Here is a 16795-nt window from a genome sequence, read left to right as displayed (position 1 = left end):
AGGATCTGATTTTTTTTTCTTCCCTTCAAGAAAAAAGAAATTCGGCGATAGGGATCATCAAAACAAAGACGGTTTTAGGTGCTAGTTATCCAGTTGCAGAAGCGATCCCACATGTTTGTACTTCTACGTCTCTCTAAAATTGCAGTTATGGTAAGATCTTGATTTATTCAAATTGCAGGGATTCGCAAGTACACGTATTAACTAGAAAGAATATAGATAATACTTCCTCCATTTCAAATTATAGGTCATTTTATCTTTTTTAAATTCATAAGTGTTTGTATGCATCTAGACCTACACTATATTTAGATGCATACAAACAGCTACGAATTTAAAATAGTCAAAACAACCTATAATTTGAAATTGATGAAGTAGAAGGCTTGTAATTTAACAATATAACATAGTCTATATACCAATGTCAACCGAGCCAGGCACAACGATTGGATTTCCATACAACTTCATTTACCAAATCCAAACCTCCCAGATGAAAATTTGGTTCAATCAAGATAAATAAAAACCTAGTTCGGTGTTCATTTGAAATCCTTGTTTTTTTGTTATTTTTCAGAATGGTGTTTTTATATCCAATTTGGGAGTAAACAATATCTACTTGACCAAACTCCACAACCAACTTCCCAATGCTGGCTCTCCTTCAGCGAGCACTTAAGACGTGGAAAGCGAGATCAAATCTCGCCAGCATACACTATGAAACTTGCAGGGAGTAAATATTAACGAACGAATTTCACGAGTGCGAACAGCTCAAGGCATCTTCCCAGCAATGCGTCCTCAGTTCTTCGACTCCAGAATAAACTAAGAACTGAACAGCACACAGCTCATATGCTTCACCTTATCACCTAGCAAACACACACATGTTCTCCACCAAATCCAGCTTCACAGATCACACATGCAGCAGCACCAAGCCCATGCCACTTCCACCACCAGCATCACACACCAGCCCACCGACACAGAATCTGAAGAGCAACGAAACAAGCACCAACCGAAAGCTCAATTCCTGCACGCCCAGCTCGACTAATGGCAAACGAATCACAGCAAATACAAAACAAGGAAGACATGCAGAGGGAAAACACCAGATATTCATCAAGGTCTGACGGGAAATAGTCATCTAGTCAGACGATATGATATCATTATCTGATCATGGCAATGTTGCGATAACATTGTCCCGTTTACAATACCAAGTTACCAACCGCTTCAGTTGCCACCTATCCACAAAAGCAGGAGTCTTCACCATTGTGTTTACAGCAAAATTGTGCAGCCCAGAACAGAAGGGAAACACCACAATGGACAAACTCAACATCTCCATACTTTAAAGCTTCACTGAAACTATAGCACTAGTTACAATATCATGTAAGGCTAGTTAGGATTTGATTTTGAAACGATGATAAAAGTAAAAGACGGGAGAGAGAGGTCAGATCCGAAAGTCTTCAATGTCTGACAGAAGGGTTGCACCACCAGTTGATCTTTCATCTGGGAGGCTAACCACCAACTGTCCACAAGCACCAGCTATGTCTTGACCCATCTGCTGGCGAACAGTGGTTCTGATGTTGTAGATGCCTCTTATGACCTTTTGGAACTTCTTCACATTCTGGTCACTGCTTGTCTTGAAATTGCTTGACGACCCAATTGGATTGAATGGTATCAGATTTACAACCTGTTTATAATTTAGAGAACATATTGTTGATTCCATTCCCAAATACAAAGCTGAATTGACAAGTAAAAATAAATACATCCAATTATATTTAGTGTACATGTTTCAGGGAAATTTGAACTTCGTATATCTTACCAAAACTTGGCCAAATTAGAAGCATGTTCAGTGTATGAAAATTACCAACTAAATTCATATATGAGTTGGTTTTGTAGCTCTGCACGATATATTACGTGAGAAAACGATTGTCAAAGTTTAATTTTGGCAACCGTGCCAAAATAAAAGGCACCCTATACACTTGGATGGGAGTACTGTATCTTTAAGGAAATAATCATGACCGTAGCATTATTGTGCTTGCTAACCAGTATGATTTGAAGAACACATTTAGAGCATGTTCATTTTAGATAGTTGCCAAAACTTTGCCGTGCATAGTAGAAATAGGAGGCGGTCCAGAAAGACCAATTGAAGATGTGAATCAATTCAAGTCACCTATAGCAAATTTGGCGCACCAGAATTACTAAACACAAATGTCAAAAGCAAACTAAAGGGAAAGATTGAACAATAAGACTAGCGGAGGCAATACAAAATGGATGGAATAATTAACATCAGAAATTAACCACAGCAAAACTGCCTGGTTGGATATCTTGTTTGAGCAAATCAAACAGGTAACAAGAAAAAAAGTAACTAGAGCAAAGGTAATAACGATAAAATGAAGTGATGTAACAGTGTCTCACCGCTTTAAACGTTTCAAGCAGTTTACCAAGCTGATGTGCATGCTCCTCCTGATCGTTAACTCCGTCAAGCATTATGTACTCAATAAAGATGGTCTGGTTGCTGTGATGAAACATGAAAGTGTGATCAGAAATCAAATATTTGTGCTAATATTTGACACTGGTAAGAGATGTCTCACCTCTTATTTTGATAGGACTGTAGCGCATTCATTAGCTTTTCTAAAGGAAAGGCACGTGCAGCAGGCATTATCTGACAACGTATGTCTTGGTCAGGAGCATGCAATGACACAGCTAAATTCACATGTGGAAGATCATTATGGAATTTATTGATTGCATGAACGATTCCAACCTGCATACACAACGAAACAGGATGATTAACAGTAGAATTTACTACAGCTGCACCAATTACTAAGAAAATTCAATCTTTCAGCATCTCCAATTCAAAAGCTGAATCTTTCAACTAACTTTTAGCAAGAAATACAAATTGGCAAAACACACTTGATTTCAAAGCCAATATAGAAATCGAAAGTATCTTCAACAAATGAGAGAACATAAAGAGCAAGTTAAGCATTGGGAAGTTTTTACCACAAAACATGATGGAAACCATGCAGTACTATAATACATACCTACAAGCAGCAATAACATTAAGGGAAAGAAATGTTGAGCACAAGAACCACATATTCGTAAGTAACTGGATTTTAGGAGAACATGACGTCAAATGTTAGCATTCAAATTCCTACAGTGCTAAAAAAGAGATGCGCAGTAACAATAAGGTGAATAGAACAATTCATCCAGAGAACACACCTCTGGTCACTACAAGAATTACCAAGTGATATTTGCATAATTAAACAAACATTTTTTCATTTATTCTCCATTGTGATTATCACAGAAGAAATGTAGTAGGACACCTAGAAGTTTACCAGCAGGCAGCAGCCACTTCACAGTAAGCTGCATATAGCATTAGCATATAGTTTATAAAAAATATTTTACTACTAAAAAATAGTACTTCAACAGCCACCCCAAGAATTTGATTTCACAAGCAAATAAGTAGTTGGTTAAGTATGCTTACAGTAGATACAGTGATTCTCTTAGGCGAAAGCTGAAAAGGAGATCCCGTAAACACTCCAATTGCCTCAACCAAAGCATTATAGTTGTTCATTGGCTCCCCCATTCCCTGCATATACAGCAGTATAAGAACATAAAGTACACTTCTCTAGTGTCTGTAGGACACTAAAATTGTTTAACGTCCAACAAATAAAAATAATTTATTATCATTCTTCTTAATAATGACATGACAATGTCCAGTTTGAAGGATGCTCACATACGTAGGTAATAATTTACAATTTTAATCATGCACAAACATTAAGCAACCCACACATATGTACTGTACAGTATTCAGCAAAACAGCTTTGCTAATTTCCCGTATGAGAAGAGCACATATAATCTAATAAGTGCCAGAAACATGAACAAGAAAGAATTAATCTAATAACTGTTTACTATGAACTAACCAAATGGCAGATCAACTTTTTTCATAAAATGGGGAAGCCCCTATTCCATTTATTGGTAAAACAGTAATAACTGTTTCAGTTACAAGAGCAATTGTCACCAGCAAAAGAAAAGCAGATCACCATTTTGCCACCTGAATCCGTAGATCAAGTAAACTCACTAAAAAAAATGCTAACATTCATTCTATACAAGAAACTTGCAAAATGTAATACTTGCAGTAATCTTTTACCAGTTCTACAGCAGTAATAATTGCAAAACCAATTCTCTTTGTATGTAAGTAAATTCCCTGTACGTGAAGTATATAAAAAATCAGGGTAATAATGCTCAGTATTATCACAATAATCAAAATAGGAGTACCATCTAATGTGATGGTGACATGTGACCTATGTCAGCAAAAGAAGAGATGTAGTTTTCCAATCTATGAATCTTACTGACCTTATTTATTCACAGAATCAACAAGAAAACCAAGTAACACTGTTACATATGGTCAGCTTGGTCAAGATGAAAATATCACTCAAAGGGATTACAAAAGGTGCATAATCATTGCATTTGACTGCCATTAATTTTCTTTCTTTTGAATAGAAATTTCAGGCAACTTAAAACTAAATGAATTAACTTACCATGAAAACAACATTTCGAATCTGAGAATAGCGCGATGCATGGACCAACTGCTCTACAATTTCTCCAGAAGACAGATTGCTTTTGAAGCCCATTGTTCCAGTAGCACAGAATCTGCAGCCCATCTTGCATCCAACCTGTTTAGTAATGTGGAAGAAAAATTAACACCATTAACAAGAAAGTCACAAGCGCAAATCATAGTACACTGATGAGAATAAAGATCTGAACAGATCTTCTGGCAAAAGATTTGAACCATTGGAAACAAGTTTTTCCAGATTTAAGAGCACCTGACATCCAACAGAAAACAGATATATTTACCTGTGATGACACACAAAGAGTTGACCGCACTCCTCCAGAGCGAGGCTTTCCATCATATTTCCCCAGTGTTGTGTCATATCGCATGATTACTGCTTCTACAGACTCCCCATTCTACACCACACATTTTGAAGTCCAATAAGTTGGTGTTCTTCAATGTTAAAAACTACAAAACCCAGGTGGAAAAAGCTTTTTTTCTGACAGAAAAGGACAAGTAGGTAATTCACAGGCATCAATTAATTTCACCAATAAATAAAGAGAAATCAAGGTTGAGAAAATGAGGTGGTCATGAGATTGAACTTGCAAGCAATGTTGTCGACCTGTAAGGAGTTCAATAGACAAAAAAGATGGGTTGGAACTGAAATCGTAGCATTACTGACTAAGTAATACAGGAGATGGTACCATAAGTCATAGCAAATATTATAAGGAGAATGAAACCATTATATCTTAAGCAATTCATTTAGAAGATGGCTGAAAACTACAAATATATAGTCAAAGGGAAAAGAAAATACAAAGGGTACAGCTGGACTTACTAGAAGAACTAAAGCAGAAATTCCAAATTCCAAACAAAGAGAATGAAAATGCCATGGCTCGAGCTGTTCATTTTGAAAATGACTCAAACCTCCTACTATCTAGCCAAATAGCAATGAGGATAGCAACAGAAAAGAAATGCTCCTCCCCAACATTTGGTATAGATGATGGAAGCAACAGGTCAATAAGTGGATCAAGGCATGCAAGTTATACTTCTATTCGCTACAAATACTTTATACTTAATAACTGGGTTGTTCGGGTGTTGCAGTTTGGATCTGTGCCAACTAAGAGTATAAGATAAAATGATACCTAAGGTATATCTGCATCGTGGTGCTCCTTGTTATTGCATCCAAGACAATTGTGAGATGATTTCAATTTCAAAACATAAAACTACATGGATGGAATATTTCGAGGTATATTATTATCTTCCACAAGCATAAAAAAACCATATAAAACACGAAACCAAAGTATTGTTTTCCGGAAACATAGGAAAATCAATTGTGCAAGTGCGACATTCCATTCCTATCTATATGCAGCTGAGTAAGCAAACAAGCATTCGGTCCATAAGCTCAAAATCACCAAGGCAAAATTGCTGATGTACGCTGACACTGCAACCGAATGCAAATTGGCGAATGGTAGAGAAATAATTAGGGATACTAAACAATATCCCCAATTCCGCCTAATTTCCAAAATGCCAGTGGATCGCATACGTTCGCACGCCACACCCGACATTTGTGGCTGCGCAAGTAGCGTAATCCAACCAAATCACCTGTAGGCGGATGAGGAGCTTGGTCGTGGTGCGGTCCTTGGAGTCCGCTGCAGTGGTTAGCGTCGACGTGGTCGGCCGGAACTTCTGTTGGAGGAGCGCGTACGCGGTCGCCGGCAGCGACGGGACGCCGCACAGGTCGCCGCACCAAGGGTTCTGAAGCACATACCTGCGCACGCAGAGAGAATACCACCTCAGGTTAAACAGAAAAAAAAAATCAAACACGGCGACGAGGAGGGAGGGAGCGAGACGGGCGGGATTGTGGCGTGCGCGTAGGATTCTGCCGTAGAGTGGCGTACTTCCAGATTAGAGGGATGAAGTGCGCGGAGATGCCGGCCGCGGAGAACTCCGAGCGGATGTAGGCGGCGTCGAAGACGGAGCGGCGCGACGGCGTCGCCGTCGATGACGACGCCATTGGGGGTCCGTGGTGAGGGAGGGGAGGGGACGCGGCGGCCGGCGGCGGTTGGGTGCGAAGTTGCGTTGGCGAGAAGAGTGAGGGCTCTAGGGTGTGGGATTTTTCTTTTGAAGGGGTTTTGAGCCTTTTGAGTGGAAGTGCGAAATTTTTTCGAAGTGAGCAGGTGACAAAATAATTACAATGTGCTTATTGTATTTCTCCTTCTTTTGGATATTTGCAATGGCTCACCTGAAGCCACGACACATCTTAGACTAATAGATGCACATGTATCATGGTCATTATCTAAGGAGATTTACTGCTTATTAATCGATTGAAATTGGTATCAACGTTAGTCAACGTAATTTTTAGTGGTACTGAATTGGAGAGAAGGATTCAGGGTTAGGGTTTGCGAGTGGAGATGGGTCACATGTGGCTTTGGGAATAAAGGAGCTCCAGGCGGCTCGCCTACTAGCGGTGGAGGTGTGAGAGCGACGGTAGAACAGAGACAACGAGGGCGTCACCGGGGCTGGATGGTAAGACCCCCCAACGTACGGTGGAGGCAACAGCAGCATCTGGATCTTATAGATTCGCATTGGATAGTGGCAGGGCGGTGGAGGAGGGAGCATGGACGTTGGAGCCAGGTGGGAGGTGGTTGTGGCGAGGACGTCACGCCCAACGTCAGGGTTAAACGTCGGAAGAAGGTCACGTGGGGAAGGTTGAGGGAGGAAGAAGAAATGGGAGAGGCAAACGAATAGGTAGATCGGTATCCAACAGTTACAAAACCACGATTAAGGAAAACTCTCAAACAATTGATAAGGATACATTCTCTTAAATAAATCACCACATCTAATATTTGGGTGACGTAACATAGAGTTTATAAAGAGAAAGAAACATTTCATCGTGAATATATAGTTTGGGTTCCTTACATAAAACTATAAAATTTTCTAAAAGCATCCATGTTCCTGCGCATTAGTGCAGCTGGGGATTTAATCTAAAGAAAATATAATCATTTAATCTAAAGAAAATATAATCATCAAATTCAAAGACGAAGGTTACACCACAGTAACCTAACCAACTAAGTGTCCTCAATTCATAGATGAGTTTTCTTGCATTACATGGTTATGACAGCACAAATCAAGCTATTAATCAAAGATTATGCCTTAATTGACTTAATGCCTTTGGAATTTTGGGAATTGGGATGTTCCTCGAGGATGGTGCAATACCCAGTGAAGAGGCATTACGCTTAGAGCAAGTACATTACTACACCTCAGCAGTTTTGTAGGTCGTCTCGTGCAATGCCATGTAGGATTTTTACTAATATGGATGAGAGAGGGAAAGGAGAGAAAGATGTTGTTGTTTTGTGAAACAACCATCTCATAGGCTAGACTTTAGGACTATGAGACGACTACTCCACCACTGTACAAGTTGTGGTTATTATACAACTCATAATATTTCTTTTTTTCTATGCATAAATTAAGAAAATAGAATTATTATGAGACAACTTAAAAAGGCAACCCTTGTACAAATTTTTTATTAAATTGTCTCAAGATTGTTTATTAAGTTGTCTCAAGATTACATGAGATCAACACCAATGTACTTACCATAACCCCAACGAGAATAGATTGTGTCGCGTGGCTGTGTGCAATTTGCCCACACAGTCCGAGTACAACTTCAACACGAGGTCAACACGCTAAAGAGGCATTCCAGCTCCAAAAGCATTCGTGAAGCATATTCTTTACTCTTGTACTTTGCTCCATGGTTCCCACAGTACGAAACTCGTGAATCATGATTGTCTAGAACAATACCTTCACTCTAAATGGAATAGCTCAACGATGTCCTAATCCCCATAGATACGCAAAATATATAGAATAAAAGGACAGCGTTCAACAAAGATGAAACCAAATACATGATGATCTAACATCACAAATAACTCCAGACGGATAGAGAAGATAACTACAGCGCCAACAACGCTTCAACTTTAGCAATCTGCTCTTCCTCGGTCTTTGGAGGTGGGCTCCTGTTTGACTGATCATAGAGGTCATGCTTCCATTTTTCTTCTTGATCACCAGAAGTCTGATGATATATGTTGCCTCTCCCACCATATGGGTTGATAAACCTGTCTCTGTCCATTCCTCCCCTACCAGGAAATCTTCCCCTTGAATCATACCCATTTCTCTGGCCTTCACTCCTGTGGTCAGGAAATCCACGTCTGAAACCTCGATCATCTGGCCTTATAAATGGTCTATGATTTCCAAATCCCCTTGGGTGATAATTTCTCCTTTCTTCTCTTATTGCAGAAGTGGGCCCAGGCTGATCAGGTTTCCTTGATCCAGAGTCCAGATCTGTAACAGTGGCAGCAGAGTCTTGCATCTTCATCTCCTGAAAAGGTGGCCTCTTCTTGGCCAGGGGTGCTTCTTCCTCCAACTGGAAAAATCCATCATGCCTCCATGTAGAATCACCATCATCCTGCTCAACCTTTCCCTGCAAACTGTGCCCCGCATCCTTTTGTTTATCTCTATCATGTTCCTTTTGATCCCTCTGTCTTCCGTAGCCTTAAGAACAACAATAATAAATTAGCATGCATAAAAGATGGAAAATAAGTGCCCAAAGTATGAACTAAGAAAGCAGCTCACCACTAGCCTGACGGTCATAGCGCCGACCACCTTGCCCAGCACTTCCACGCTCATTGTGCTGTACATACAAGTGCAGGTAGTCTAGCATTGTTATAAACAGTTCATTTGAATGCATGCGTCATAAAAGTACTCCCACTACATCAGGAGGAATATGTTATTTATGTATGACAAATTAACAGAAAAATGTATAGTTTTAGCAACAACTTATTATTCTTTATGCACAAACTGCATTAGATGAAATTAAATCACTGAAATAGGCCAGCGATAGATTTCTGCAAAATGACAAATAGAGCTTAAATTATAGTGCATAACTTATGTATGGAAAAAAGGGGCAGTAATTTGAGCTGATCAGCTCACATGTCGATTCTACTATCTAGCTATGATAACACAGATCCATTTTATAACGAGACTATATGTACGCAACAACAAAGCCTTTTAATCCCAATCAAGTTGGGGTAGGCTAGAGATGAGAATCAACAAGAGTCACAAAGAGACTGTATGTGTACGAAAGAAATAGCTTAGCCTGTTTAAACAGTTGAACTTCAACTATAAACTAAAATAAGTTGCAATTGCATAATCTACTTATGAGAAAGAATAGTGATGTACTTCAGTACTCCTCATCCAAACCAGCAAGAAGTAACACGAGTATCTGATGTACTTCCCATTCAAACCAGCAAGAAACAGCACTATCATGTCCTCAAATCAAATTTATCTAAGGTTGTTGATTAGAATAGGGAACATCTATAAAATGGCAAATCACTTCTTGATCTTAACAGATAAAGTTTACATTGGAATCATCTCTACTCCCTAGCCCCTGAATTCGACTGAACATTAATACATAGCAGTTATTCAGAATAACACCAACAGGGAATACTGGCAAATGTAGACTAAATGCCATTAACGATATCAAAGCACTATTTGCCTATTCGACAATACTCCCTACAAAGGCAGTAAATAATGTGGCGTTGGTTCTTTTCAACAGATAGGGCAGCCACTTGGCACTCGGCACAGCCTGAGCTGAGCTGTCATAATCAGGATGCACTCGGCATGACCAGCAAGTATTGACCAATGGATCTACCTAACACTAATCTGCTAGGTACATTTCCAGCACAGGTCAGGTTACAGAACGTGAAATACCTTGCTGTTCAGCAATTTAATATGACAGCTCTCTAACAATGCAAATGCAAAAGGTTATTCAGGCCATTATAGTATAAGCACACTATAGGCTATAGCATCAAACCATTTGAAACAGAGCACAAGCCATTGGCGTTGTGCCCTTTTATAAATGGAGAAAAGATAAAAACCTGAAAGAAAGGCCGAGGCCGCCAAGCCTCTCTCGACTCTGAAAACCGTTTGGTTCCCCTAGGAGATCTCTCACGCCTGGTGGACGGGTCATTCTTGGCATCACTCACTGACTTCGACTCAGCATTCGGAGGATCATCGCGCTGCTCAGCATCTCTGTTCCGCTTCTGATCACGGTCCGACACCTTCGCAGATTCTTCATCTCGACTTCTATAGTGCGCCCTATCCGATTCATGCCTCCTGTCATCTCTTCTTCTCCTCGGGCTACCAAAAGCGATTGCGAAAATGGGTTAATAAGGATACAAATCGCATTAACTTTAAGAAATTGCAAGTCGCAGAAACAATTCCCGATCCCCCCAAACACCAGCATTCTAATCCAAACCAAATCGCAACCAGATCGAGAATCCCGACGGAGGTGCAGCGGATTGGTACCTGGGGTCGTCCCTCCGCGACCTGGACGAGGAGTGGGGGCGCCTCCCGTGCGAGTCGCGCCCCTCGCGCTCGCGGCGGGACGCCTCGTGCGGCTCCCTCGTCGTCATCGTCTTCTCCCCTTCCGCTCCAGCCTCCATTGCTTTGGATGGGTTAGGGTTTGTAGCTTGTACCTGGAATCCGGACCTAGAATTGTGGGTTGGGTTGGGCCCGGACTATCTCATTCCACGCCGTGAGCCGGTCTGGTTCTAGCCAGCTTTAAGATTCGTACTGTTGCTGTGGAGACTGGTTGGGCGCGGCAGGGGACTTCACGGCGCGCGTCTTTGAGCACTGAGAAATCAAACGGGACGAGGGAATAGCCGGCATCGTGTCCCAAAAACCCAGAACCCTAGCCAGCCTCCACTTCCGCTCTCGCGACGGCCATCGCCATGGAGACGGCTGCCGCTACCGCGGGCCCCGGCGCAGCGAGGAAGCGGCGGCGGAGCCGATCGCCGCCTCGCGACGGAGAGGGGCCGAGCGAGCTCAAGTGCGCCAGGCTGGGCTTGGACGGCGGCGGCGGCCCCAAGGGCGCGGGGGAACACCTCGACCTCGTCCTCTCCCTCCAGGGCAAGGAGCTCTCGCTCGAAAGGTCACCCGCTTAACACTTCTGCTTCCGTTTCAGTGAACTTTAGCTCGTGCCATCCCGTGACTAGGAATTTCAGTTATCCAGTGATTATGCTTCTCTGGTCTGCTGAATTAGTCGGCTCAGTTGTGGAGGATTGTGGATTGCTTGTTTACTGTCATTACTAAATGCACGAGGCGATTTGCTTAATTTAGTGCACATAGGATTTTGAGAGATACAGTTTTGTTGTAGGCAGCTTTAGCTTGGCTTCATAGTTGTCGATTTTGCACTATAATTACATCGATTTATTTCAAATAGTACTTTCCCTTAGTACTTTCTGGGCTTTTAAAAGCAGTAAGATGGCCAAATTAGCTCATATTATGTACATGAATACCCAATGGGATCTCTTTGATTCATACGGAAGTGAGCATTTTGGTGCTATTTTACTCATGGGATAAATTGTTTGAATCATGTTTGGATTTACCTTATTTTAATCTTCTTGTTTGGAATCTTCGTAACGACATGTTTATTTGTGCAGAAAGATTGAGCTAGCAGTTGAATTTTTAACCACACTGTCAAAGAACTCAAGCCATGGCCATACGGTGCACAGCATTCAGCTATCACGTCTGGTGTCATTTATTGGAAACTGGGTGCAGTCTATCTTAAATTTTCCTGAGAATAGTAAAAAGATGTCACAGCCTTTTGATCCGGCATTGGATAGTAGATGCTGGGTAATTTTGAGAGTTTGTATTGAAAAGAAGCCATCCATTTCAATATCTCTGAACCTACTTAAATCACTTAGTCGTGTTGCAAGGCATGGTTTGAGCAGAGTTGATAGCAACATGTCATGTGCTGACAATGAATCTATTGAGCTCTTCGAACGAGTTTTTGACTGTATGTCATTGCTTTTCTCCTCCAATACAAGAGTTTTCTTCAATGCAGGTGTGGATTTATGGGCCTCTTGTGTCATCGAGTTTTCTTCAATACAAGAGTTTTCTCGTTAGTCAACGTAATTTTTAGTGGTACTGAATTGGAGAGAAGGATTCAGGGTTAGGGTTTGCGAGTGGAGATGGGTCACATGTGGCTTTGGGAATAAAGGAGCTCCAGGCGGCTCGCCTACTAGCGGTGGAGGTGTGAGAGCGACGGTAGAACAGAGACAACGAGGGCGTCACCGGGGCTGGATGGTAAGACCCCCCAACGTACGGTGGAGGCAACAGCAGCATCTGGATCTTATAGATTCGCATTGGATAGTGGCAGGGCGGTGGAGGAGGGAGCATGGACGTTGGAGCCAGGTGGGAGGTGGTTGTGGCGAGGACGTCACGCCCAACGTCAGGGTTAAACGTCGGAAGAAGGTCACGTGGGGAAGGTTGAGGGAGGAAGAAGAAATGGGAGAGGCAAACGAATAGGTAGATCGGTATCCAACAGTTACAAAACCACGATTAAGGAAAACTCTCAAACAATTGATAAGGATACATTCTCTTAAATAAATCACCACATCTAATATTTGGGTGACGTAACATAGAGTTTATAAAGAGAAAGAAACATTTCATCGTGAATATATAGTTTGGGTTCCTTACATAAAACTATAAAATTTTCTAAAAGCATCCATGTTCCTGCGCATTAGTGCAGCTGGGGATTTAATCTAAAGAAAATATAATCATTTAATCTAAAGAAAATATAATCATCAAATTCAAAGACGAAGGTTACACCACAGTAACCTAACCAACTAAGTGTCCTCAATTCATAGATGAGTTTTCTTGCATTACATGGTTATGACAGCACAAATCAAGCTATTAATCAAAGATTATGCCTTAATTGACTTAATGCCTTTGGAATTTTGGGAATTGGGATGTTCCTCGAGGATGGTGCAATACCCAGTGAAGAGGCATTACGCTTAGAGCAAGTACATTACTACACCTCAGCAGTTTTGTAGGTCGTCTCGTGCAATGCCATGTAGGATTTTTACTAATATGGATGAGAGAGGGAAAGGAGAGAAAGATGTTGTTGTTTTGTGAAACAACCATCTCATAGGCTAGACTTTAGGACTATGAGACGACTACTCCACCACTGTACAAGTTGTGGTTATTATACAACTCATAATATTTCTTTTTTTCTATGCATAAATTAAGAAAATAGAATTATTATGAGACAACTTAAAAAGGCAACCCTTGTACAAATTTTTTATTAAATTGTCTCAAGATTGTTTATTAAGTTGTCTCAAGATTACATGAGATCAACACCAATGTACTTACCATAACCCCAACGAGAATAGATTGTGTCGCGTGGCTGTGTGCAATTTGCCCACACAGTCCGAGTACAACTTCAACACGAGGTCAACACGCTAAAGAGGCATTCCAGCTCCAAAAGCATTCGTGAAGCATATTCTTTACTCTTGTACTTTGCTCCATGGTTCCCACAGTACGAAACTCGTGAATCATGATTGTCTAGAACAATACCTTCACTCTAAATGGAATAGCTCAACGATGTCCTAATCCCCATAGATACGCAAAATATATAGAATAAAAGGACAGCGTTCAACAAAGATGAAACCAAATACATGATGATCTAACATCACAAATAACTCCAGACGGATAGAGAAGATAACTACAGCGCCAACAACGCTTCAACTTTAGCAATCTGCTCTTCCTCGGTCTTTGGAGGTGGGCTCCTGTTTGACTGATCATAGAGGTCATGCTTCCATTTTTCTTCTTGATCACCAGAAGTCTGATGATATATGTTGCCTCTCCCACCATATGGGTTGATAAACCTGTCTCTGTCCATTCCTCCCCTACCAGGAAATCTTCCCCTTGAATCATACCCATTTCTCTGGCCTTCACTCCTGTGGTCAGGAAATCCACGTCTGAAACCTCGATCATCTGGCCTTATAAATGGTCTATGATTTCCAAATCCCCTTGGGTGATAATTTCTCCTTTCTTCTCTTATTGCAGAAGTGGGCCCAGGCTGATCAGGTTTCCTTGATCCAGAGTCCAGATCTGTAACAGTGGCAGCAGAGTCTTGCATCTTCATCTCCTGAAAAGGTGGCCTCTTCTTGGCCAGGGGTGCTTCTTCCTCCAACTGGAAAAATCCATCATGCCTCCATGTAGAATCACCATCATCCTGCTCAACCTTTCCCTGCAAACTGTGCCCCGCATCCTTTTGTTTATCTCTATCATGTTCCTTTTGATCCCTCTGTCTTCCGTAGCCTTAAGAACAACAATAATAAATTAGCATGCATAAAAGATGGAAAATAAGTGCCCAAAGTATGAACTAAGAAAGCAGCTCACCACTAGCCTGACGGTCATAGCGCCGACCACCTTGCCCAGCACTTCCACGCTCATTGTGCTGTACATACAAGTGCAGGTAGTCTAGCATTGTTATAAACAGTTCATTTGAATGCATGCGTCATAAAAGTACTCCCACTACATCAGGAGGAATATGTTATTTATGTATGACAAATTAACAGAAAAATGTATAGTTTTAGCAACAACTTATTATTCTTTATGCACAAACTGCATTAGATGAAATTAAATCACTGAAATAGGCCAGCGATAGATTTCTGCAAAATGACAAATAGAGCTTAAATTATAGTGCATAACTTATGTATGGAAAAAAGGGGCAGTAATTTGAGCTGATCAGCTCACATGTCGATTCTACTATCTAGCTATGATAACACAGATCCATTTTATAACGAGACTATATGTACGCAACAACAAAGCCTTTTAATCCCAATCAAGTTGGGGTAGGCTAGAGATGAGAATCAACAAGAGTCACAAAGAGACTGTATGTGTACGAAAGAAATAGCTTAGCCTGTTTAAACAGTTGAACTTCAACTATAAACTAAAATAAGTTGCAATTGCATAATCTACTTATGAGAAAGAATAGTGATGTACTTCAGTACTCCTCATCCAAACCAGCAAGAAGTAACACGAGTATCTGATGTACTTCCCATTCAAACCAGCAAGAAACAGCACTATCATGTCCTCAAATCAAATTTATCTAAGGTTGTTGATTAGAATAGGGAACATCTATAAAATGGCAAATCACTTCTTGATCTTAACAGATAAAGTTTACATTGGAATCATCTCTACTCCCTAGCCCCTGAATTCGACTGAACATTAATACATAGCAGTTATTCAGAATAACACCAACAGGGAATACTGGCAAATGTAGACTAAATGCCATTAACGATATCAAAGCACTATTTGCCTATTCGACAATACTCCCTACAAAGGCAGTAAATAATGTGGCGTTGGTTCTTTTCAACAGATAGGGCAGCCACTTGGCACTCGGCACAGCCTGAGCTGAGCTGTCATAATCAGGATGCACTCGGCATGACCAGCAAGTATTGACCAATGGATCTACCTAACACTAATCTGCTAGGTACATTTCCAGCACAGGTCAGGTTACAGAACGTGAAATACCTTGCTGTTCAGCAATTTAATATGACAGCTCTCTAACAATGCAAATGCAAAAGGTTATTCAGGCCATTATAGTATAAGCACACTATAGGCTATAGCATCAAACCATTTGAAACAGAGCACAAGCCATTGGCGTTGTGCCCTTTTATAAATGGAGAAAAGATAAAAACCTGAAAGAAAGGCCGAGGCCGCCAAGCCTCTCTCGACTCTGAAAACCGTTTGGTTCCCCTAGGAGATCTCTCACGCCTGGTGGACGGGTCATTCTTGGCATCACTCACTGACTTCGACTCAGCATTCGGAGGATCATCGCGCTGCTCAGCATCTCTGTTCCGCTTCTGATCACGGTCCGACACCTTCGCAGATTCTTCATCTCGACTTCTATAGTGCGCCCTATCCGATTCATGCCTCCTGTCATCTCTTCTTCTCCTCGGGCTACCAAAAGCGATTGCGAAAATGGGTTAATAAGGATACAAATCGCATTAACTTTAAGAAATTGCAAGTCGCAGAAACAATTCCCGATCCCCCCAAACACCAGCATTCTAATCCAAACCAAATCGCAACCAGATCGAGAATCCCGACGGAGGTGCAGCGGATTGGTACCTGGGGTCGTCCCTCCGCGACCTGGACGAGGAGTGGGGGCGCCTCCCGTGCGAGTCGCGCCCCTCGCGCTCGCGGCGGGACGCCTCGTGCGGCTCCCTCGTCGTCATCGTCTTCTCCCCTTCCGCTCCAGCCTCCATTGCTTTGGATGGGTTAGGGTTTGTAGCTTGTACCTGGAATCCGGACCTAGAATTGTGGGTTGGGTTGGGCCCGGACTATCTCATTCCACGCCGTGAGCCGGTCTGGTTCTAGCCAGCTTTAAGATTCGTACTGTTGCTGTGGAGACTGGTTGGGCGC

General features: G+C 41.6%; 3 protein-coding genes and 1 long non-coding RNA gene across 4 annotated transcripts; 1 reads left to right on the top strand and 3 right to left on the bottom strand.

The window, feature by feature from the left end:
- Window positions 1–1088: 1088 nt before the first annotated feature.
- On the bottom strand, window positions 1089–6625 carry LOC117840285 (uncharacterized). The gene is made up of 8 exons (XM_034720769.2): window positions 6424–6625; window positions 6128–6293; window positions 4831–4941; window positions 4515–4649; window positions 3458–3562; window positions 2568–2737; window positions 2392–2491; window positions 1089–1663 (listed from the first exon to the last, which is right to left on the bottom strand). The coding sequence occupies exons 1-8, from the start codon at window positions 6537–6539 to the stop codon at window positions 1421–1423; spliced, it is 1146 nt and encodes a 381-aa protein (XP_034576660.1). The 5' UTR covers window positions 6540–6625; the 3' UTR covers window positions 1089–1420.
- A 1611-nt stretch (window positions 6626–8236) lies between these two features.
- On the bottom strand, window positions 8237–11104 carry LOC117838771 (uncharacterized). The gene is made up of 4 exons (XM_034718926.2): window positions 10886–11104; window positions 10456–10717; window positions 9152–9209; window positions 8237–9070 (listed from the first exon to the last, which is right to left on the bottom strand). The coding sequence occupies exons 1-4, from the start codon at window positions 11020–11022 to the stop codon at window positions 8472–8474; spliced, it is 1056 nt and encodes a 351-aa protein (XP_034574817.1). The 5' UTR covers window positions 11023–11104; the 3' UTR covers window positions 8237–8471.
- A 128-nt stretch (window positions 11105–11232) lies between these two features.
- On the top strand, window positions 11233–12420 carry LOC117838772 (uncharacterized). The gene is made up of 2 exons (XR_011897063.1): window positions 11233–11510; window positions 12022–12420. It is a non-coding gene; the product is annotated as an uncharacterized lncRNA (long non-coding RNA).
- A 1432-nt stretch (window positions 12421–13852) lies between these two features.
- Window positions 13853–16720, bottom strand: LOC117838392 (uncharacterized). The gene is made up of 4 exons (XM_034718400.2): window positions 16502–16720; window positions 16072–16333; window positions 14768–14825; window positions 13853–14686 (listed from the first exon to the last, which is right to left on the bottom strand). The coding sequence occupies exons 1-4, from the start codon at window positions 16636–16638 to the stop codon at window positions 14088–14090; spliced, it is 1056 nt and encodes a 351-aa protein (XP_034574291.1). The 5' UTR covers window positions 16639–16720; the 3' UTR covers window positions 13853–14087.
- Window positions 16721–16795: the final 75 nt, after the last annotated feature.

The sequence above is a fragment of the Setaria viridis genome, chromosome 9 (genome assembly GCF_005286985.2).
Source record: "Setaria viridis chromosome 9, Setaria_viridis_v4.0, whole genome shotgun sequence".
Taxonomy (NCBI): domain Eukaryota; kingdom Viridiplantae; phylum Streptophyta; class Magnoliopsida; order Poales; family Poaceae; genus Setaria; species Setaria viridis.
Note: the sequence above shows the minus strand (reverse complement) of the source record. Positions and strands in the feature narration are given on the sequence as shown.

Bases quoted from the DNA above. Each gene is read 5' to 3' on its own strand.
- LOC117840285 (XM_034720769.2), bottom strand. From the start codon at position 6,539: ATGGCGTCGTCATCGACGGCGACGCCGTCGCGCCGCTCCGTCTTCGAC. The intron at 4,650-4,830 runs GTAAATATATCT...ATTACTAAACAG, and splicing joins CTCTTTGTGTGTCATCACAG to GTTGGATGCAAGATGGGCTG. The intron at 2,738-3,457 runs GTAAGCATACTT...TTGTGTATGCAG, and splicing joins AGAGAATCACTGTATCTACT to GTTGGAATCGTTCATGCAAT.
- LOC117838771 (XM_034718926.2), bottom strand. From the start codon at position 11,022: ATGGAGGCTGGAGCGGAAGGGGAGAAGACGATGACGACGAGGGAGCCG. The intron at 10,718-10,885 runs GTACCAATCCGC...CGCTTTTGGTAG, and splicing joins TCGCGGAGGGACGACCCCAG to CCCGAGGAGAAGAAGAGATG. The intron at 9,210-10,455 runs GTTTTTATCTTT...TTGTATGTACAG, and splicing joins GGCCTCGGCCTTTCTTTCAG to CACAATGAGCGTGGAAGTGC.
- LOC117838392 (XM_034718400.2), bottom strand. From the start codon at position 16,638: ATGGAGGCTGGAGCGGAAGGGGAGAAGACGATGACGACGAGGGAGCCG. The intron at 14,826-16,071 runs GTTTTTATCTTT...TTGTATGTACAG, and splicing joins GGCCTCGGCCTTTCTTTCAG to CACAATGAGCGTGGAAGTGC. The intron at 14,687-14,767 runs GTGAGCTGCTTT...GTTGTTCTTAAG, and splicing joins CTATGACCGTCAGGCTAGTG to GCTACGGAAGACAGAGGGAT.